This window comes from Cricetulus griseus, chromosome 4 (assembly GCF_003668045.3).
Source record: "Cricetulus griseus strain 17A/GY chromosome 4, alternate assembly CriGri-PICRH-1.0, whole genome shotgun sequence".
NCBI lineage: Eukaryota > Metazoa > Chordata > Mammalia > Rodentia > Cricetidae > Cricetulus > Cricetulus griseus.
The window spans coordinates 77,050,526-77,073,673 of NC_048597.1; the positions used below are offsets into that span (position 1 = coordinate 77,050,526).

Here is a 23,148-nt window from a genome sequence, read left to right on the forward strand (position 1 = left end):
GAAGACATGGTGAGTTTTCAAAAAATTAAATATTTTCTTAGTTGTGTGTATGCTTGTGAAAATCAGAGGTTAACCCTGGTGTCAGTTCTCTCCCTCTACAACATGGGTTTCCAGGATGGAACTCAAGTTGTCAGGTTTGACAGCAAGGGTGCTGGAGCTGTCTGACTGGTCTGTAACTCCTGATTTGTGAATAGATCAGAAACACTCCAGCAGATTGCTAACTCATCCACCAGCCCCTGGCCACCTATTTCGTTTGTTGAGTCTTTATATCGCACAGACTAGCTAGCATAGCTTATCTTTATGGCTCAGCCATTCCAGTGTTGGTATTCCAAGCCTATGCTTTCATGTCAACTAACCGGTCTTTTAAAAAAGAGTTCTTTATTTTCCGGGAATGAGCTGGGACTGGAGCGATGGCTCAACTTTTAAGAGCAACTTCCTGCTCTAACCAAGGACCTGGATTCAATTCCCACCCCTATAGCAGCTCACAACTGTCTGTAACTCCAGTCCCAGGTGATACCATGTCCTCTTCTGACCTCCGTGGGCATCATGCACACGCGTGGTACAGAGATATACTTGCAGGCAGGACAAACATAAAAATTTTCGAGTTTGAGTTGGTTTAAGCCACCATATGGATGCTGGGAGGCAAACCTGGTCCTCTGAAAAAAGTGCTCTTAAGCTCTTAGCTCCTTTTCAAGACTGTCGAAATAACAACCCATAAGGAACAGCTCTGCGTTTTGAGGCATCAAAAATTTTGACAAGTAAGACATAGAGAGACAGGAGATGATTTTCCTTCCCAGTAATCTCTCCTGTTGCCTCCCAGGCCAGGTTCCGCCCCGCCCACCCCACGCTGGCCCACGTGATCGCGTTCTCCCGCGTGTGAAGGCGGCTGTGTCTGGCGGACTGAACCACAGTAATCTGCTCCGGGCCCAACGCTAGATTGCGAGCCGTTGCGATGCTGATAGCCATTGAAACTAAAGCCACTCGCAACACGGTGCTGCTTTGTGAGGGTCAATTATTTTCCCGTGTTGGCTGCCTCTGGTTGGCGGCGAACTCCTCGTGCAGTTTTGGAACCCTTCGTTCTTTTGCCCCGTCAGTGGACGAGTCTAAAACGCAGACCTTAAAGGGGGGAAGAATCCAGTTTTGTCAGTCAAGCTGTCTGTCTGATTGAAAGCAAAGCTTAAAAAGCATCATATGTGGAAGTTTAAGTCTTCTTGGCATGGTTTTCTAGTTACATATTTTGTCTCCATATAGTTTCACGTGTTATAATCATTTGGCAATCTGCTTGGTGCTCCCCAGATAGTTCAGTTCTCTCACCTAGCGCCCGCTGGGAGAGGCAGGGGAACGTCTGCCATCTTGGACGCAACCATTTCTTGCCCATAATGGGGGAGCCACATAAACTAGTGAGTTTATTCGCTACCTAAAAAGTCTTTTTGGATATAAACAACCTCCTTTGTCTTGAAAAACAGTAATATGGTTGTTTCTAGGTGGTTTTTATGCATGTCTTAGTTTCCTTGGGGTGGTCGTGAGGAAGGAGGGCGTGGGTGTCTCCCCCAGTGCATATTGGTACGATCTATTCGCTGCACGCACGTGGCTCCGCTCTAGCGGCGCGCGGTGATTCCTGGGAATCGGAAGCAGGGCGGCCGAGCCGGGTGAGAAGCAGCGCGGGCCCATGCAGGACGCTGAGAACGTGGCGGCGCCCGAGGCGGCCGAGGAGCGGGCTGAGCCCGCGAGGCAGCAGCCAGCCTCCGAATCGCCGCCGGCGGATGAGACGGTGGGGTCTGGAGGGTCCGAAGTGGGGCAGACGGAAGACGCCGAGGAAGAGGCCGGACCGGAGCCCGAAGTGAGGGCCAAGCGGGCGGCCCAACCCGAAGAGGAAACGGCGACGAGTCCGGCCGTGTCGCCCCCGCCGCAGCCGGCGGAACGATCCTCGGCGCAGGAGCCCTCTGCTCCCGGGAAGGCGGAGGCCAGCGGGGAGCAGGCCCGGGAGCACTCCGTCGCTGGAGCGGAGGAGGAGGGCGGGTCCGATGGCAGCTCGCCTGAGGCGGAGCCGCGGGCTCTGGAGAACGGAGAGGCGGATGAGCCCTCCTTCAGCGACCCCGAGGATTTCGTGGACGACGTGAGCGAGGAAGGTAAGGGCTGTAATCATGATTGTGTCTACGGTGAGGGCATCTGCTGATGTCGAGGGCGCGAGGTCTTCCGACTGCCACGATCCGCACCTATTTCCTCTAAAGTAGGGGACCACTTGGGGAGCCCACCTCTGCTGGAAGACCTGACACCTGGGGTTGGTAGAGGGCAAGACTAGTTGCAGTATCTGCGGCATCTCAGTTTCCCGGTCAGGATTTCCAGCGTTGATCAGCTGGACTCCTCAGTGGGTCGAATGGGAGGGTCAGGTCGTGTCTGGTGCCTTCTCCCTTGCAGAAATGTCTTCCCATCGGTTTCAGTAGTAAGGCATTACCATCTGACCCAACCACATTCCCGCCTGCTTATCTTTTTTTTTTTTTTTTTTCCCCTTGGCCGGTAACCCTGACCATGCTTGTGTTGTACATTGCTTTTTCACACTGTTCGTTTTGCAGCTTACTTCATATTCTCTTCTACGGTTGCAAGAAAGCCTGCTTGCTATAATCTTGTGACAACTGATAGCATGTGTTTTCTGCTGTTTCAACTGAATAGTGAGAGCACATGAGCCAGTTCGTTTATGTGTTGATTTGATTAATACCAAGGGGCAGATAGATCAAACCGAACTTGAACTCTTTGATTCTCCTGTGTTTGTCTCTGTAGTGCTGGTACTCCAGGCATGAACACCCAAATAATTGATTTTGAACTACTAGTGACATGCCAAGAGAATTTCGAGCCTCAGTATAGTTGTCAACTTAGAACTTAAAATATTAAAGGGGCTGCCTTTTAGTGTCACCATTATTTTACTTAGCTTTTGTATGTATATGGGATTTGTTTTTGTTGTAAGACAGAGTCTCGAATAGCCGAGGGTGGCCTAGAACTCTTCATAGGGCTGAAGCTGGCTTGGAACTGAGCCTCTTGTGTCCACTTTAAGATTACCAGGGTTTAAGGTGTAAGCCACTTTGCCTGGCTTGTTTGCTGTATTTCTTAAGAAGCAGATCAACTATTGTGAAGAGTGTAACAGTCTTAGCTCTACAGGCCTTGAGGAAGCAGGTTTCTGGGTTCCCACCTCTTGCCCAGCTCCAGTAACCTCTTGATGTACCAGTTCCCCCTATGTTAAAAGCCTAAGTTTTGGCTTTGAAGCTCCTTTTGAACCCTTGGTTATTTAATTTGGGTTGAAGTGTCTCCCTGTTGCATCATGGTTTCAGACAGGACCTCACACTGTATCCCATGGTGGTCCAGAACTCATGGTCATCCTCCTGTTTTACTCGCTCAAGTGCTGGATTACAGGTGTGAACCACCACCAAATATAGCTGCTTTTTTTTAGGGGAAAGGGGTATCTCTCTGAACTTGGGGCCCACCAGTTGGCCAAACTGGCTGGCCATTGAGTCCCTCATTTGTACCTTTCTAGTACTGGGGATACAGGTGTATGCCACTGTGCCAGCTTTTTATCTGGGTACAGGGGACCCTAACTCCTGCTGCTTGCCCAGAAAGTACTTTTTTAACTAACCATTTCTCCATATGCCGCACCCCCATCTTTTCCCTTTTTCAAAAGTTTATTTTTATTTTTTTAATTAAAAAATTATTTTATGCAAAGGAGCATTTACCCTCCTGTGTGTCTGTGTTGTATCCATGCCTATTGCCTGTGGGGGCGGTTGGATCTCCCAAATGGAGTTAGAGTTGGTTGTAAGTCACCGAGTGAGTGCTGGGAATTAAACACGAGTGCTTTAGAAGAACAGCTGGTGCTCCTAATTGCTGAGTAATCTTTCCGGCCCATCTTTGTTTTGTTTCTCAGTGGTTGAGCACTGGCTGTTCTTCCAAAGGACCTGGGTTCAATTCCCAGCACCCACACAGCAGCTCACAGACTGTAATTTCAGTTGCAGAGGATCTGGCACCCTCACACAGACATACTTGTAGGCAAAACACCAATAGACATAAAATAAATAAACTTTTAAAAATAAATAGGTAAGTTTTTAAAGAATCCAAGCAAACTAAAAGAAAACAAATGTGTGTTACATTGTGGGGATACTTTGCTGTGCCCTGCTCAGATTGTTAGAGTCTAGCTAGATGCTTTGAGCTCCTGTGAAGGAAGTAGTCTGTAGTTTGTATAGAAGCTGACCTTCTTTATTACGTCTTGTTAAGTTCCAGATCCAGCTTAACAGGCATTTAATAGTACGGTGAGCAGGCTTTTAAAGGAGCCCAGAGCTTGCTGTGTGGTGTAGCTGTGTTGGGAGTCTGCTCTTTGCCTACCTACTCTTGATTCTGCCATCTTTGAAATGTGTCTGTCTTAGGTCTCTATTGTTGTGACAAAACACGGTGGCCAAAAGCAACCTGGAACCCATCTTCTGGGCAGTAAGGGCCCACCAACAGTGACCTTTTGAAAAGTCATTGCTTGCCAGGTGGTAGTGGTGCACACTTTTAATACCAGCGCTTAGGAGGAGTTAGGCAGGAGGACAAGGTCAGCCTGGTCTACAGAGCACATTCCAGGCCTGCCACGGACAGGGACACACAGAGAAACACATATTGTCTCAGAAAACAAAACAAAAAAACCCCAAGAAGTCATGAGGTGAGTTGGTACTGTGCTGCACATTTGTATAGCAGTCAGGATAGCATTGAGGAGTTGGTTTCCTCCTTCCACAATGGAGGAAACTCAAATTGTCAGGCTTTTACAACAGTGCTCTCTATATACTGAGCCTTCCTGCTGGCCCAGAGTTTCCTTTTATTTTTAATCATATATGTTATTTATAATTTATTTTTTAGGTTATTTTGTATGTAGGTATGCCTGCATTCATGTGTATGCACCACGTGTGTGAGTATTGTTTAGAAGAGAGCATCAGATTCCTTGGAACTGGAGTTATAGATGGCTGTGAGCCCCCATGTGGGTGCTGGCATTGAGCTTTAATCTTCTGAAAGAGCAACAAGTGCTCTAAAATGGCAGAGCCATCTCTCCAGTTCTATTTTTCCTTACTCTTATTTTTTGTTGTAGATGTTTTGCCTCCATGTATGCTTGTACCACATACATGCATTGTCTTTGGAGGCCAGAAGGGGGCAGTAGGTTCCCTGAAGGGTTGCAGATGGTTCTGGGGGTGCTAGGAGCTGAACTCTGGTTCTCTGGGAAAGTAACACGTGTTTTTATAACTGCTGAGCCATCTCTCCACCCCCACATATATTTTCTTTTTGGTCTTTTTGAGACGGACTCTCACTATGAAGCCTATGAAAGTCTCACTATGGCTGTTCTGGAACTCACCATTCTGGCCTCAAACTCAGATCTGTCAACCTTTGGCTCCTGAGTACTGGGTTTAAAGGTGTGGATTACCATGCCAGGTCAGACTTCTGTATCTGGATCTTGTATAGATCTGGGTGACCTCAAAAAATGGCTGTCTTTCTGCCCCAGTTTCTCAGGTGCTGGGAGCACTCTTACATCTAGCTCAGCTTTCTCTTGTGTACATGTGTTTTTTGTGTGCAAGTATGTGTGGAGACCAAGGTTTATGGCAGGTATGTTCTTTACACCCCACTCTCCATTTTAATATAGGGTCTCTAATTGAACCCGGAGCTACTGTTACATATAGACTGTTTCTTCAGCAAGCCTCTGAGATCCTTTTACCTCTGCCCTTACAGCCTTGGGGTTATAGATGCATGCTTCTACACCTGACTCTTGAGACAGACTCTCTCGTGTAACCTCGGCTGTCCTACTAATTCCCATGTATACCAAGCTGGCCTTGAATTCACAGAGATCTGCCTACCTCTTGAGTCCTGGGACTGAACGCATGAACCACCATGCCCACCTTACACTTGGTTTTTCTGTGGGTGCTGGCCATCTGAAATCAGTTCCTCATGCTTGTGGGCAGCAGGGCACTTTCCCCACTGACCCTCCATCCCAGCACTACTTTAGTATGTTGGAAGTTGCTTTTTTTCTTAAAAATATATTCATTCATTCATTTATTTTGTTTTTTCGAGACAGGGTTTCTTTGTGTAGCTTTTGGAGCCTGTCCTGGAACTTCTGTATACCAGGCTGGTCTTGAACTCAGAGATCCACCTGCTTCTGCCTTCACTTCCAGAGTGATGGTATTAAAGGCATTCACCCAGCAGTTACAACTGGGTACATTTTGACAATACTGCCCATCAAAAGGAGTGTGGGGATTAGCCTTTTTGATTCTTTGTTGTTTAAGTTAGGTCATGATTTCTTTGTTCATGATGAAAGCCCTTAGAGTAGATGCCTCTTAGACATAATCAGCCTGCTAGCTAAGAGGTGAGAGCTAGTTGGCTTCAATAGAAACCACTTGACATTTCTTTTACTCCTTCAGAATTACTTGGTGATATACTCAAGGATCGGCCTCAGGAAGCAGATGGGATCGACTCAGTGATTGTTGTAGACAACGTTCCTCAGGTGGGACCGGATCGGCTTGAGAAGCTCAAAAATGTCATCCACAAGATCTTCTCCAAGTTTGGAAAAATCATAAATGACTATTACCCTGAAGAGGATGGAAAGACTAAAGGGTGAGAGTGCCAGTTGCTGAAGCAACAGTTGTGGGCTTGGGAATTTGTTTTCAGGCCACCCCAGAGGGAAGCTCTCTCGGTGGAATCCTCAGCAGGGCCCTGAAATCATGGTGTAGTGAGTGACTGCAGACTGAGATCTCCAGCTGATGCCCACGGGAGCAGCAGGTGACCTAGGATAGGTTCTGGATAAAGATACCACTGTCTTGAGAGTGCGCACAGCCCAAGGGGAAGCCTGCCTGTGGGATTTCTCTCAGAAGTACTTGTTAAAACATTTAAACTTATCTGAAGTGAAGGCAAAAGCCTTGTATCACTACTTAGTTATTGACTTCCTTCCTACTGTTACCTAAAATCATGGGTGTAGCCTGAGGTTTTGTGACTTGCTGTTTGCTTTTTCTCTTCAAAATTAGGTCTTTCCTGTTGATTCTGGTCCTCTTTTATGTCTGGTGCCCAGGGCTCAGCTTCAAGTACTGTGATTGATGCTCTGGTGTCAATGGACAATGACTGTGGGAGGTCTGCTTAGATTTTGTTGTGCAGGCCTGAGGCTCCTGTCTCCTAGGGTGGAGGCTCTTAAGCAGTGGGACTGGCTGCCCTCAGTTGACTGGACAGGGCAGAATGGTCCAATTTATAAATTGAGAATGCTGCTCAATTTATAGGGGGTCGTTTGCCTCTTGCCACTATTGACAGACCTCCTTTAAATGCCCCCTTGTCTGAGGGGAGTATAGGGTGATAAGGGCACCTTTTAGAATTAAAGTCTTAATGGTTTTTGGTGGTGGTGGTGGGATTTCAACACAGGGTTTCTCTTTGTAACTTTGGAGCCTATCCTGGCACTTGCTCTGGAGACCAGGCTGGCCTTGAACTCACAGAGATCCACCTGCCTCTGCCTCCCGAGTGCTGGGATTAAAGGCATGCGCCACCAACGCCCAGCCTCTTAGTGTTTTTTTATTATTATTACTATTATTATTATTATTTTAGTTTTTCAAGACAGGGTTTCTCTGTGGCTTGGAAGCTGTCCTGGAACTAGCTCTTGTAGACCAGGCTGGTCTCAAACTCACAGAGATCCACCTGCCTCTGCCTCCCGAGTGCTGGGATTAAAGGCATGTGCCACCACCGCTCGGCTGTCTTAGTGTTTTTAAAACTATCTACAAAGTTAGTTATTTTTGGAAGAATCATTGGTTCTAGGCAATGTTATTGCGTTTTATGGTTTTTGTTTTATTTTTGAAGATTATATTTTTATAGATTATATTTATTTTTATTTTATGCTCATTGGTATTTTGCCTGCATGTATGTCTGTGTGAAGGTTTCATATCCCTTGGAACTGGAATTACAGACAGTTGTGAACCACCATGTGGATGGGTGCTGAGCTGACTGCAAGAGCAGTTGGGAATTGAACCTGGGTCCTCTGGAAGAGTAATCGGCGCTCTTAACCACTCAGCCATCCCTCTAGCCTCCCCCCTTCAATTTTATTTTATGTATGTGAATGTTTTGCTTGCATGTATGAATGTGCACCACATGTGTACTTAGTCTTCTCAGAAGCCAGAGAGAGTGATCATTTGATCCCTGGAACTGGAATTACAGACAGTTGTGAACCACCATGTGAATGGGTGCTGAGCTCACTGCAAGAGCAGCCAATGGCCTTTTTTAGTTTTGTTGAAAGTCTCACTATGTAGCCTTGGCTGGCCTGACACTCACAGTTCTGCCTGCCTCTGCTTCCTAGCTTTGGGATTAAAGATGTGGGCCACCTGGCGTGGTTAAGAGCTAGTGCTCTTAATTGTTGCTGAGCCATTTGGTTGAAGGGTAATCTCTTTGACTGACAGTTACTTGCTGTGTTAGGTGTTTATCTGTAACGAAGCTTCCCCTAAAATCCTGTGTAATTTTCCTGTGATGTGTAATAGTGACTCTTAATGAGGTCATTGCTGACCAGAAACATTGCATATGTGAAATGGACACTTTGCTAGGTTTTGACATACGTTCATCACGGGGCTGTCATGGGATAATGACTATTTCTGTTAAACTTTTCTGTCATTTATAACCACGAAGTCACAGTTTTGAGATGTTTCTAAGCTGGGCAGTGGTGGCACACACCTTTAATTCTAGCACTCAGGAGGCAGAGGCAGATGGACCTCTGTGAGTTTGAGGCCTGCCTGATCTACAGAGCGAGTTCCAGGACAGGCTCCAAAGCTACTCTAAGAGATGTTTCTATTAGGATTTCATTCTTTAGGAAACTGCGTTGCCTGCATGTACTCTGGTCCTCAAAGTAACTGACCATCTTGGGGAGGCTGCAGAACAGCTAGGACCTCAGTTCGTTTAGAAAGGTCTCAGTATACAATAAGTTTTAAAGGTGCACATGTGCAAGCTGTTTGCCTTCTTGCTCAGGTACATCTTTCTGGAATATGCTTCTCCTGCTCATGCTGTGGATGCTGTGAAAAACGCTGATGGATACAAGCTGGACAAGCAGCACACGTTCCGGGTCAACCTCTTCACTGATTTTGATAAGTGAGTTGGAGCCTGAGATCTGTGGTTGATTCCTGTGGGTGATGGGGAGTTCGTCAGTGGGTGCTGGTAGCCTTTGAGGTGATTCACTTCTGTTGGCCAAACAAGAGCATTTCAAGTTTCTGCTTTGGGCTTGGGGTAGGTGGAGAGGGTACAGTGCTGCCTGGTCATGGGCCCCCTCACCCCATCCAGCTTGTGCCACTCAGCAGTGCCTATTCTGTTGCAGGTACATGACGATCAGTGATGAGTGGGACATTCCAGAGAAACAGCCTTTCAAAGACCTGGTATGTGCTGTAAAACCTCTGCTTTTGTAGTAAGGAGAAATTTCATAACTTGAGGTTAAAAGGTGTCTGTTGAACTTGTCATCTGTCAAAGTGTGATAGTGTCAGCTTTCTTTGAATAAAATTAATTCAGTGCACTAAATCCCTTGATTTTGATATTTTTAGGGGAATTTGCGTTACTGGTTGGAAGAGGCAGAGTGTAGAGATCAATACAGTGTAATTTTTGAGAGTGGAGACCGGACATCCATCTTCCGGAATGACGTCAAAGATCCAGTCTCAATTGAAGAAAGAGCGGTGTGTACTAGCAGCTGTGTGACCTCTTGTCTCATTACAGCAGGGCTGGTTTCTGCCCGAAGGAGCAGGTGAAGGCTCTTGTTCTCTGAGGCACTTTGAGAACAGCGTGGAAACAGATTCTGAAAAAAAGAGAAGATGCTTTGTAGAAGGAAGGGTCACTGTGCTTGGCTTTTTGTCATTTTAACGCTGGTCCTTCCTTCTTACAGAGATGGACAGAGACTTATGTGCGCTGGTCCCCTAAGGGCACCTACCTGGCCACTTTTCATCAGCGGGGCATTGCCCTCTGGGGAGGGGAGAAGTTCAAGCAGATTCAGAGGTTTAGCCACCAAGGCGTGCAGCTTATCGACTTCTCTCCATGTGAAAGGTGAGTGACTCAAGCTCTCCTCTTGTTGGCCTCCTCAGGTGACTTGTAGTCTCAGACTTCACAGAAAAATTCCAGAAAGAAGCCAGAGAACTCGCCAGGCTGGCCTTTAATCCCAGCACTCGTGAGGCAGAGGCAGGCGGATCTCTGTGAGTTTGGGGCCAGCCTGGTCTCCAGATCAAGTGCCAGGATAGGCTCCAAAGCTACATTTTGCTTGCTGAGGTGTGGCCCAGCGTCTCTGCCACTGAGCTACATCCTCCCCAGCCCCATAAAACTGAGCAACTGAGCTGGGGATAATTCCCTTACATGGTTTCACCTTTCTGGGCTGCAGTGACAGAGTCCCACAGCAAGAAAATTGTCTGTATCGTATCGTGAATCTTAGGAGAGAGCCCATGCAGACAGAACTCGCTATAGTATGTGTTTATAATGGTTGCATTCTGTTCTCTTTGGTCTCTTAACTCTGCTTAACACATACTTATGGGTATGTGTATATGTACGTATAAGGAAAAATACTCACTGGACTTGGTACTGGGAGATTGTGGAATGTATCCTTCAGGTAAAGTGGACCCTTCAAGGTGAACCACATGTGCTCATTTCCAAGGGCACATCCACCACATAACCACCGTGTGTATTTTGTGATGCCTTAGTTCTAGGTAAGGCACCATGCCTGCATTAATATTTGGTGCCACAATGTCACACAGATTAGTTCTTATTCTAGTTCAGGGACTAGACATTTTTCCTAGAAGGGTTTCTTTCCCTTTTCTGAATTGGTCATGGAAAGAGACACTTGTGAAAAGTGGAGCTGGAGGAAAGCTAGAGGAGCCCACATGCCACGCACACCTAGAATCCCTGCACTTGGGAAATAGAGGCAAAAGGATTGGGAGTTCAAGGCCAACTGGTCTACATGAGACTCTATTAACAAAAAACAACAAAAATATATACTAGTTACCTGCCTTAAATTATTCCTTTTTTTTCTTTCTTTCTTTCTTTCTTTCATTTATTTATTTATTTATTTATTTTCTGTTTTTTACAAGGCGGTTTTTTTGTGTGGCTTTGGAGCCTATTCTGGCACTCACTCTGTAGATTAGGCTGGCCTCAAACTCACAGAGATCCACCTGCCTCTGCCTGCTGAGTGCTGAGATTAAAGGTGTGCGCTACCAACACCCAGAAAATTATTTCTTATTTACGTCAAAAACAAAAGGTTTATGATTCTGTAACTTAAAAGTGCCTTCCTGTTGGGCTGGAGAGATGGCTCAGTGGTTAAGAGCACTGACTGCTCTTCCAGAGGTTCTAAGTTCAATTCCCAGCAACCACATGGTGGCTCACAACCATTTGTAATGAGATCTGATGCCCACAGAACACTGTATACATAATAAATCTTTAAGAAAGAAAAAAAAAGTGCCTCCCTGCATAGACAAAGGTTGTTACATCCACTGATGCATGTTGGCCCCAGTCCTATGTCCCGTAGCTGTCATTCCCTTCACTCGGAACAATCCTTTCTTCTCTTTGTGCTGCTCTCATAGAGTGCCCTTTAATTCTTAACCACTTCACCTGTCTGGTACAAGAGAGTCCATTCCAGCAGCAGTGTTGAAAGTGGATATGTGAGGGGCTGGAGAGATGGTGGTTAAGAATACTTGTTCTTGCAGAGGCCCTACTTCAATTCCCATCATCCGTATAGTTGCTTACAACCATCCATAACTCCAGTTGCAGGAAATCCAACTCCCTCTTCTGACCTCCAAGGCCTCTCCTCCCTCTAGACCAGCCCACTCAAGCAGACTTTTATTGGATGTTTGATTTCCTGGTATGAACACCATTCTGGATAACTTGTGGTGGTCTGTGATTACTTTGTACTTTGTCATGCTCACCCCACTCCCAACTTAGAGAGATCAGACACCATTCTTAGGGATCATGCTATGTGGGGAAAGGCTGGTACACATCTTGGCCGTGTTCTGTGTACTTGTGTCTGTGACCCACAGTAATATGTGCTGGAACTGTGACAAAGGAGGTGCTGTACTAAGTGACCCCCCCCCCCTCTTGCAGATACCTTGTCACTTTCAGCCCACTGATGGACACTCAGGATGACCCTCAGGCCATCATTATCTGGGACATTCTCACAGGGCATAAGAAGAGAGGATTCCATTGTGAAAGCTCAGCCCACTGGCCCATTTTCAAGTGAGTAGACTGTAGCCCTGGTCTGCCTACCTGTTGTTTTTCTTGTTCATTGGTGCAGCCTGGTACTTCTTTTCTCCCCAGGTGGAGCCATGATGGCAAATTCTTTGCAAGAATGACTCTGGATACTCTTAGCATCTATGAAACACCCGTGAGTTTACTTTTGCTTTCATGTTTCTGGAAGTTCTGGGCATTGAACTAGAATACTGCAGGCTAGGGCAACTGCTCTACCACTGAGCTATGGCCCTAATTCTCATGGTGATTTTCGTGTTCTAGAAGGCAAACCATGCATGGTTGTGTGCATGCATGGCTATACTTTTCAGCATGGACATAGTGCTTGCTTAATCTGTGCTATAGTAAGGGAGGCAGGGCTTTGGTAGGCTGGCCAAACTGGCTCCTTCTGAAGTTGTATTGAAAGAGTGTTGCTATTTACCTATACTTCATGCTTGTAATGTTCCCTAGATACAGCAGAATCTTGGACTGTTAAGAGGGGGGGAAAGGGGCTGGCAAGATGACTCAGTGGATAGAGGCACTTGTCACCAAGCCTGACAACCTGAGTTCAATCCCTACACTGCACTATGGAAGGCAAGAACTTGGCTACTACACATTGTCTTCTGATTTACATGCACACATGTGCTGTGACGTGTGCTCCAGTCTTCAGTCTAATTGTAAAAAGAGGTTCATAGAGTTGATGTTCCCCTGACCTTTCTGAACTGATTTTTTTTTTTCCCCCTTTTCCTTCATGGACAGTCTATGGGCCTTTTGGACAAGAAGAGCTTGAAGATCTCTGGAATAAAGTAAGTGAAAGTTTCTGTAAAGTCAGTGTCAATGTGCTCTGGTTACTGTGGCAACCAGAATGTCTATAGCAGAAATGTCTGTCTTTCCCTCTTAAAACCGAGAGTCCAAGATGAGCTGGTGGATTCTGTCTGGTAGGGGCTTTCTCTTGAGTGGATGGTGTCTGTCTCACTCCAGGTATTAGAAGGAACAGCTCTCCAGGAACCTTAAAAAGGCATTCACTGGGTCCCCTACATTCCCTTCCTTAAGAACGATTTACCTCACAAGGGCCTCACTAATGGCCACTACCTTAGAGTTCCACTGTGTATTTGGGGAGCACATGAACAGACCTGGGTTTTCTGTTTGTTCATTCATTCATTCATTCATTCATTCATTCATTTTTGGTTTTTCAAGGCAGGATTTCTCTGTAGCTTTGGAGGCTGTCCTGGAAGTAGCTCTTGTAGACCAGGCTGGTCACGAACTCACAGAGATCCGCCTGCCTCTGCCTCTCAAGTGCTGGGACTAAAGGTGTGCGCCACCACTGCCCAGCTGGGTTTTTAATTTTTAAGACAGTCTCATGTTACTTAAACTAGCCTGGAACTTTTTCTGTGGCTGAGGACATCTTGAACTCCCTATTTTCCCACATGGTAGTATTACAGGTGTGTGCTGCCATGTCCAGCTAGCACTCAGTTCTTAAGCACTTAAAAAAGCATTTGCTTGCCTTTTTCTGCAAACATTGGAGTGCTGTAGTGGCTCCTGCTCACTGGCACAGAAATAAATACTAAGTTCAAAGAGTCTTGCCTAGCTAGTATAGGGACTGTGGAGAGACTCTTGAGCACAGTGGCTTTGTCCTCTTCAGAAAGCTCCCTGATGGAAGGTCTTCCCTGCTGCTCCTTGTTCTATGGGGTGAGGCCTGGGTTACCTGGCAAGGACCTGCAGTTCCTTCTGTCTTGTTTGTCTGAAGTCCTTGGGAGCTGATCAGTCCTGGGTTTGGTAAAACACTTAGCAATGCAGAGGACACTAGTGTGTCCTTTTGTTTTTACGTTCCTGAGTATCATTTGGCAAACAGGCATACACTGATCTGCGACAAATTAAAAATCAAATTTAGATGTGGAAGGCTTCTGCAGTCCAACAGGTCAGGAGGATAAGGAGAGGAGGGGATGCTTTTTTTTTTTTTTTGGTTTTTCGAGACAGGTTTTCTCTGTGGCTTTGGAGGCCGTCCTGGAACTAGCTCTTGTAGACCAGGCTGATCTGAACTCACAGAGATCCGCCTGCCTCTGCCTCCTGAGTGCTGGGATTAAAGGTGTGCGCCACCACCACCCGGCGAGAGGAGGGGATGCTTAAGCCCACAAGCTTGAGACCAGTCTAGGCAACAGACCATCTCACCAAAAATGTGCAAAACAAGAACATGGCACGTATAGTGGTTTTTCACATGATTAAACCCACAGGCAGCCTGTCACAGTGTCTGTCCTGTGGAACAGTTAATAGAGGAGAAGGGATTGTTCACCTGTCCATCTCCCATCTTCTGACTTGTAGTCCTTCCCTTTGGCACCTTGGCTGACCTTTACATACCCTGAAGCTACTATGTGGTGCCTGAATGTGGGGCTGGTCTGCATGGGGAGTTACAATGAGCAGCATCCCTCTGTCTATTCCCTTGATGTCACAGTAGTATGATAATGCCCCAGGGTTAGGAGAACTGTAGGCTGTACTGTGCAGTGTTCAGCACAGGCTAGTGTGTAGAGGGCTCAGTGGGTAGCAGGTAGTGGGCAGGGTGCCAGCATAACACTTTTAAGAGTAAGTGCATTCTTCTTTCAGTTCTGTGACCACCTGTTCTTCACATAATCTTTTATGCCTTTGTTCTGCAGAGACTTTTCTTGGTCTCCGGGAGGTAACATCATTGCCTTTTGGGTGCCGGAAGACAAAGATATTCCAGCCAGGGTGACCCTGATGCAGCTCCCCACCAGACAGGAGATCCGGGTGAGGAATTTATTCAATGTGGTTGACTGCAAGCTGCACTGGCAGAAGAATGGAGATTACCTGTGTGTGAAAGTGGACAGGACTCCAAAAGGCACACAGGTGAGTAGTTGCCATGGGAGCCTCTTCTAAGTGAGCTGCTGCTTCTGAAGATTTTTCTTAATATCGTGTGTGTGTGTGTGTGTGTGTGTGTGTGTGTGTGTGTGTGTGTGTGTGTGTGTGTGTGTACACCTGTACACGTGTACAGGTGTGCAGGTGCCCAGAGGAGGCCAGAAAGTTCCTAGAATTGGAGTTATAGTTGGTTGTGAGCCACTTGACTTGGCTGGGTGGCTGGGTGCTTGCAACCTAATACAGACCTTCTGCAGCATCTTTCTAGCCCCTAAAGTTGTTTTGTTGAGTGGTGTTAACAGGTGGTTTATTGCATAGACTCATAGGGTACTTTCGGGATGGTCTGGTGCTGACACTGCCAGCTGTTTGGCCATGGTGCATGTTGCTCCACAGTGTGCAAGTCCTGTGGTCCCCTCCATGGACTGGAGGACCCTTGAGAGCCCTGGTAGATGTGCTGCAGTGTGCACTTGGACTATCCTGTCACTGTGGCAGCTTTATCACCAGCATTAGGGATGCAAATATGCTGGGGGCTGAACGCCATCTGTTAGCTTGTCCAGTTAGACTCCCCATCTTTCTTATGCCTTCACCTTCCAGAATTTAACCCCTTCTCTATTATTTTTATCAACAGGGTGTTGTCACAAACTTTGAAATCTTCCGAATGAGGGAGAAGCAGGTACCTGTCGACGTTGTTGAGATGAAAGGTAAGCTTCCATGTAGCAGGAAGGGCCTTCTGTGCCCTTGTCTTGCACAGCTTCTGCCTGAGCCAGGTGCTCAAGTAATACACTAAAGTGGGTGTCAGCAGATCACATTGACTGGGAGCACACTGGTTAAGCTGGCTTGTCACAGTCATCCTCTTGTCTGCCCTCCCGCACTGGGGTTACAGGTGCACACCACCATGCCTGGGAATCGCCTTGAATGAGTGAGTGGCTTCCTGGTTTGTTGGTTGCAGTGTCAGGTGTTACTGTTTCTGTGAAATAAAGAGTCTCATTCTGTAACCCAGCTGGTCTTGAGCTCCCAATCTATATGCCTCAACCTGTTAAGTGCTAGAATTATAGGCCTTTACCACTAAGTTTTTTATTTTATTTAAGTTTATTGATTTACTTTTTTGGGTGGAGGGAGATAGAGTCTCACTATAACCTTGACTGCCTAGAACTCATAGAGATCCACACACCTCCACCTCACAAATGTTGGCATTAAAGGCGTGCAACACCATGCCCACCCTCCACTTTACTTTCCCTCTAATTTCCCTTCTTTACTGGAATAGCCAAGTAGTTTCTGCCTTTGTCTGGCAAAGTGCCTGTGATTTTCATTTGGCTTTTATTTTGTTTGCCTATAGAAAAGCATCACATCTCCCATGTTAGGATAAGGAAAGACAATGTAGCAGCACAAGCTTATGATTTCAGCCTTCAGGAGGCCAGGACTGGAAGATTACAAGTTCTATTCTGGCCTGGGCTTGTAACTAGCACAGCATTGCAATCAGATTAAACCAGCTGCCTTTGAAATCTGCTGGCTTCTGTTTTTTTTTTGCTTGCTTGCTTGCTTTTGCTATCAGTTGGTCTGTGATCCTGATAGTGAATTTGGGGTTTGGGGGTGTTTTCCTCCAGTTGAATGAAGATCTTCATAAATGAAGATGTTGCTGTGAAAAATGATAGCCACTGACTCTCTTCTTGTTGATTCTAGAAACCATCATAGCCTTTGCCTGGGAACCCAATGGCAGTAAGTTTGCTGTGCTTCATGGCGAGGCACCTCGGATATCGGTCTCCTTCTACCACGTGAAGAGCAATGGGAAGATCGAACTCATCAGTAAGTAGTCTGCCCTCAGACTCCCTCTGGAGAGCTTCTTGGGCCCGGATTGCAGCTATGGGTCAGATGATAGGTTGAGGTTAGAGTGACTTGGGAGCACATATGCCCTCATCTAACTTGGCCATTGTTTTGGAGGCCACTGTTGTTTCCTCTCGTGGACTACTGCCCTCTGTCCCTCAGCCTGGCTTAGCCCTGAAGTCCTCCACTCTGCTTCAGCAGGAAGGGTCCCATTCGTGTGGCAGTGTGTACCTAAAAGACACATGCCCCTTTGACATGAAAGCAATGTGTAGCCCTGCTTGGGGTCCCCATGGGCTTCTGCTGCTCATCTTGTCTGTGTGTTATGACAGCCCCACACAAGTCTGCAGGTTTAGGGTTCAGGACAAGCTGAGCCACACAATGTTGCCCTCAGTGGGATGGATCTGCAGGGTACCCCCAGGCTGAATTCTATATGTTTCTGATAGGAAGCTGGTACCCTGTTCCCTGTACTGTAGCAGTCATACTATGACTCTCTGTAATTTGGGCTTCATATATCTTAGGAGTAGCTTCTGAGACCTGTGAGCAGTATGCTTTCCCTTTACCTAGATCTAACCAGTTATGATAGGTTCAGTTGGCTGTTGCAAAGTCAATTTTGTTGTTGATTCTCTTGGATGTATAAAATGTGGACAATTGCAGACAATCAGAAGACTTCTGTCCTGTTACAACAAACACAGGAAAGGTGTTATCTCCTGATTGTGTGTGATAGGTATTTCTTTGGGCTGTCAGCACCAGGGTCACAGACAGTACTCCACTGTGTACTGTAGCCAGATGGGACGATTGTCCTGTAGCTTTCTGAATGTGAGACTCTTGCCCCATCAGAGCAAATATGGCTGTAGTGTCAGAACTTCATCACCTCCCACTTTGCTGCTTCTGAGTTCTGTGGCCAAGGAGACGCCTAAATGTTAATGGCCTGTTTGAAAGTTGTTGGCTGACTGAGAGGCCTGAAGGTTTAGGCAAGGAGTGACCTAGGAAGTCACCCCATTTGCTTTGCCAGTGTTGGGTGCTGGGAAGATGATATACTAGAGGTTCTGTGAGCGTACTGAAAAGGTGACTTCAGTGGGTTGGCCGTTGTTAATTTTGAAGTCAGGTCTCTGAGGTCTGGTGGAAGGACTCCAGAGATGAGTCACTACTGTAGTCACTATAAGTGCAGTCTTTGTCCAGTTGCATGTGAAATTGAAAATAGTACCCACCATACTTGTGCAGCAGCCAGCACCCACCACCCTTAAGCATGCATCATGACTTCATGTCTAACTGAATGGGGGAATTGTTTTGAAGTAGTCCTCCTGAGGTGATCAGTGGGTTTGTATCTGAGATGTGTAGGGACTTTTGTCTTTGCCAGCCCTCTTCAGAGGTGGCACTGTCTTAGCTGGAGAGGCACTGGCACAGTTTCCTCACAGGTACTTGCTTTCCTTGCAGAGATGTTTGACAAGCAGCAAGCAAACACCATCTTCTGGAGTCCCCAGGGACAGTTCGTGGTGCTGGCCGGGCTGAGGAGGTGAGTCAGGGGCAAGCAACACCCTGTCTCCTGAGCGTTTGTGTTGAGACGGAGTGTCATCATCTTACTTGATAATTGTCACAGCTGAGCCTCCAGCCAAACCAGATCGATCGCAGTAGTGACTTATGGATGACATGTTTTTTTGTGATTATAGCTTACATTCCCTCCTATAAATCCCGTGTCTTCCAGTGGGACAGATGCTTAACCAGAGGCAGCCCCCTGTGTTTGGGGTGCCTTTCTATTGCTCCCCTACATTCCGGCTGAGCACACGGGAGTAGTGAGCAAATCAGCCTTGGCCTCTGGTAGGAAGGACTGCCTGCCACAGTTTGTTCCCACTGTGGCGTGCATGTTATCCTAGCTCTCTGGAGGCTTCCTCAGGTCCCACATTCTCTAGATGGCACAGAACACTTGTGTACACCATCTATATCCTGATCCCAGTCTCATGATGTCCTTAGGAAATTTGTCATTGCCCGGGGAGCTATACCCCAGCAGAGAGTGGGCGTCTTGGTCCTTGCTCCTTTCCTACCCTTGTGACTCAGCGGAAATTGGGGTATTGGACTGCTCAGGGTAGGGGTACAGGGTGATTGTGGAATGCAGCTGCCCTGTCACCCCACAGCATGAATGGTGCCTTGGCGTTTGTCGACACTTCAGACTGCACCGTCATGAACATTGCAGAACACTACATGGCCTCTGACGTTGAGTGGGACCCAACTGGCCGCTATGTGGTCACTTCTGTGTCATGGTGGAGCCATAAGGTAGGAGGTGGCAGATACTGGGCCCTCTAGAAATGAAGTCTTTCAAGGCTGGTGACAGAAACTGTTATCTGTGGGATGATTGTATCCAGGGATCCTGGGCGAAAGGATATTACTTACAGCCTTTGTGGCTTAGGGAGCCCATTTGATCCAGAGGGGTCAGCTGCCAGAGCATGGGCTGCTGTGCCTCCTGGGGGCAGGCTGCTTTCTCTGTTTACTGATGAGTGGGCACTTGAGCTAGTCCATGCAAATAAAACCTATGAGCTTAGAGGGCTCCAGTTGGTGAGAAGGACCCCTTGCTTCCCAGATTGGCTTTGAATAGTGTCTGGAACAGTATTCTCTATGGATGTGATGATATCCCAGATGTCAGTGCAGCATGGTTCATCCCAACACTTGTTTAGGATTTTTTTTAAATTTATTAATTTTTTAAAATGTGCATTGGTGTTTTGCCATGGGTATAGTGTCCCCTAGAACTGGAGTTGCAGACAGTTGTGAGCTGCCATGTGGGTGCTGGGAATTGAACCCCGGGTCCTTTGGAAGAGCAGTCAGTGCTTATAACCACAGAGCCATCTCTCCAGGCCCTTGTTTAGGCTTAACACCTGACTAGTAGGCAGAAGGTCCTGGGTTCCATTCCCAGCACCCATGCCACCCCCTAGCCCCCCCAAAAAAGGGGGGGGGGAGTGAAACTCTTAAGTCCCATGTGGGGTTGTTCTGTTCAGTCCACAACACTCCCAGAGTCCAGTGTTTGAATTGAGGCACTGCTTTGTTGAGTCTTGTTGGGAAAGACAAGGTTAGCTGGCTAAGCTGTGGCTGGTGCTGTCAGTAGTTGGCACTGGTGGGGAAGTTTCTTGTCAAAGAGCAGTGATAAGCAGGCCTGCACTGGGAAGAACACCTGCTGACTGCTGTTAGTACAATATCCTTAGCTCATTGTGTTTCCTAACCACCTTCCCTGCTGGAGGATGAGCACAGGTTGGTGCTGTCCCACGATGGCCTTGCACATTTTGCATGCTGGACCCCACTGCCCTCTCTAGGTGGACAATGCTTATTGGCTGTGGACCTTCCAAGGACGCCTTCTCCAGAAGAACAACAAAGATCGCTTTTGCCAGCTGCTCTGGAGACCAAGGCCCCCAACACTCCTCAGCCAGGATCAGATAAAGGTCTGTGTCCCTACCTTGTTGGGACCACAAGGAGTTGGGTATGGGAGGAGTTGTGGCACTGAAGGAAACGAGGCATTGTCCTGTGAGTGGGGAATAGAGGTAGGGCCTCTGAAGAGATGCAGGGCAGTGAGACCTTAACTGAAGCAGTCAGGCACTAACTCTTAAACTTGCAGGCTAGGCAATACCAATAAACCCAGGAGGCTGAGGCAAGAGGATTTTGAGTTCTTGCCAGACTCTGCTGTATAGCAAAAAGATAACCCTATCCTTCTTGTCTGTTCCCCACTCCCCAGAAAACCCAGGAGTCTGCCTAAGCCAGACAGGCTGTAAACAAGTCCCAGTGGGATTGGAAGAACTAGGAGGTGTTAGGTAATGGGATAGAGTTGTGATATTAAGTAAGATCTGGGAGTGACTCACCCTAGGAATCTTTCCATGAAATGAGACGCCCCAGCTGGGCATGCTGGTCCCCTGGGGCTGAATCCTCTTAGACCTGGAGGCTCTCAGTGTACACTGGCATCTTTGAAGGCAGCAGTTAATGGTGCTTGCTTTGAAGGTTTAATCCTGAGAGACTTGTCTTGATTTCAGCAAATTAAGAAGGATCTGAAGAAATACTCTAAGATCTTCGAGCAGAAGGATCGCTTGAGCCAGTCCAAAGCTTCAAAGGTGAGCCCCAGGGGATGCTCACGGGAGCCTGGGCCTGGGCACTAGTGAGAAGGGTGTGCCAGGAGCCTGGTCTGGCTTGTTCTTCCATATGAGAGGGGGCAGCTAACAGTGGGGAACAGAGGGCCAGCACTGGTCCTTGGAACCAACACCCACTAACACTGGGTAGAGGCTGGCTTTTTCTTATAGAAGCAGGAGGGGATAGAATCAAAAAGAGAAGTGAGGGAGGTTTTATGGAAGGTGTGTCCAACAAGGCTCTGCTTGTCATCTTCCAAACTTCAATAATGGTCGCTGGACACAGTGGGGGTCGCTATGAATGAGCAAATATGTCTTGCTCAGCCCTACAACCTTCCCCACCTGATAGGAACTGGTGGAAAGAAGGCGGACCATGATGGAGGACTTCCGGCAATACCGAAAAATGGCCCAGGAACTCTACATGAAGCAGAAGAACGAGCGTCTAGAACTGCGGGGAGGTAATCAAGCTTCCAGGCTTGTCTTCAATAAGAGTGGTCCCTGAGGGTGTGGACTAGAGCCCTGTAGCCGGCATTGCAGCCACGTCCCAGGGGTTAGCCTGCTCTCTGTCTTCTTAGGGGTGGACACTGATGAGCTGGACAGCAATGTGGATGACTGGGAAGAGGAGACCATCGAGTTTTTTGTCACTGAGGAGATCATTCCTCTCGGAAGTCAGGAGTGACTTCAACACTGTGGTAAGACTTGTGAACGTGAAGACAGGAATGGGTGCCTACTTAGTCAATGGCTGCTTGTTAGACCACAACATAGAAGACAACCCCAGCAAGATGGTAGTGCCACCACTGGTGGTTGATAGGGAGCTTGGAAAGAAGCAGAGGCTGGCATGAGGCATCACTGGTGGTTGATAGAAAGCTTGAAAAGAAGCGGAGGCTGGCATGAGGGCAGTGCTGCAGGAAGGAGGATCAGGTACAACACTGTGTCATCCAGTGTTGGTAGTACAGGAGTGAATGTGTGTGGTGCTGGGTTCTCTCAGGAACTGTGAGAGCTGAGCGTCAGGGTAATGTGGGTGCAATTGACATGCAGGCCAGCTCTTGGCTAGAGGAACTACCTCTCATGCCAGGAGTGTGGTCAGTGAATAATCCTTTGCATTGTGGCTAACTAAATGGTGGCTCATCTATTGCAGTGTTACTGTGCCGTGCCCAGGATCCGAGGCCACCCTTCACAGAGAGCCTCAGGCTGGGTTCTCATCTGTGCTTTTTTGCTCTGGACTTCGAGTACACCCGGGGTTCTTCCATCCCGACACAGCTCTGTGCCTTCAGCCCCTGGGTCCACAGTGGGGACACTCGAGGCTCCTCTCTCATTTGACCTGTTTGGGTTTTTATGCCATGTCTGCTGTGGGGCCTCATTGCAGCGCTCTTGGTGGCTCCTTTCACTCCTGCTGCCCGTGGTGTTTCCAGAGACTCCACCTGCAGCTCAGTGGGGTCCCTATTCATGGACTGGCTGTCCCTGGAGACCTTCAGGGGAACTGCACGCCCACCACTTACTTGTGCCAGTAGCTCTGGAGGCACCCAGCACCTCACACCTGTTCAGGCTGTGGCGGGGCCCTCTGCGCAGGTTGGATGTGGAAATAAAAGCAACCCTGTGTGAAAATGCTGTCTTGTTCTTCTTTGCCATTTGCAGTGGCTGGCCTTGAGGCCTGCCCATTCCCTCTCCCTAGGGTGAGAATGTTTGCACACTTGCTCCTGGCTTGTTGAACCTGTCTGAAATCTAGCCAGGAGCCTAGTGTACCACATCCCAGATGTAATGTATTCCATCTGTTTCTGTGAGAAAATGCTCATCTCACCCCACAGAACCCTTAGGTTTTCCAGAATTGGGCAGGTTGGAAAACAGGTACAGAGGGGAGCAGCCACTTAGACACCTAGTGTCCAATAGAGAAGACAGCAAACTTGTGTAGCTGGGCTCCACAATTGGTGAGCTGTGGCCATGCTCTATGCAACCTGCCTCTTGCAGGCTCCCTTCTGGCTCTGCATCTCTTGTGACCAGAGAGCTACCCCAGGCTGGGCCTGCAGAGCATGTACTATACCAGCAGAGGACAAAGATCAGTGCTTTGACTGTGTCACCTGTCCTGGTTCTTAGGTTCTTTATTCCTTTGTGTTCTCTTGAGGTTCCATCGTGGTTGCAGTCCCCTTCAGCACTTTTACCCCACAGTATTGGC

At 47.6% G+C, this 23,148-nt stretch overlaps 1 protein-coding gene across 1 annotated transcript; it reads left to right on the top strand.

Annotated features, from left to right (window-relative positions):
* Positions 1–1,616: 1,616 nt before the first annotated feature.
* Positions 1,617–22,583, top strand: Eif3b (eukaryotic translation initiation factor 3 subunit B). The gene is made up of 19 exons (XM_027413509.2): positions 1,617–2,129; positions 6,420–6,612; positions 8,986–9,105; positions 9,329–9,386; positions 9,549–9,677; positions 9,884–10,041; positions 12,079–12,210; positions 12,292–12,358; positions 12,958–13,004; positions 14,847–15,057; positions 15,692–15,764; positions 16,744–16,866; positions 18,319–18,397; positions 19,014–19,152; positions 20,181–20,306; positions 20,889–20,966; positions 21,328–21,436; positions 21,554–21,670; positions 22,117–22,583. Exons 1-18 carry the CDS (start codon positions 1,670–1,672, stop codon positions 21,655–21,657), a joined length of 2,406 nt encoding a protein of 801 aa, XP_027269310.1. The 5' UTR covers positions 1,617–1,669; the 3' UTR covers positions 21,658–21,670; positions 22,117–22,583.
* Positions 22,584–23,148: the final 565 nt, after the last annotated feature.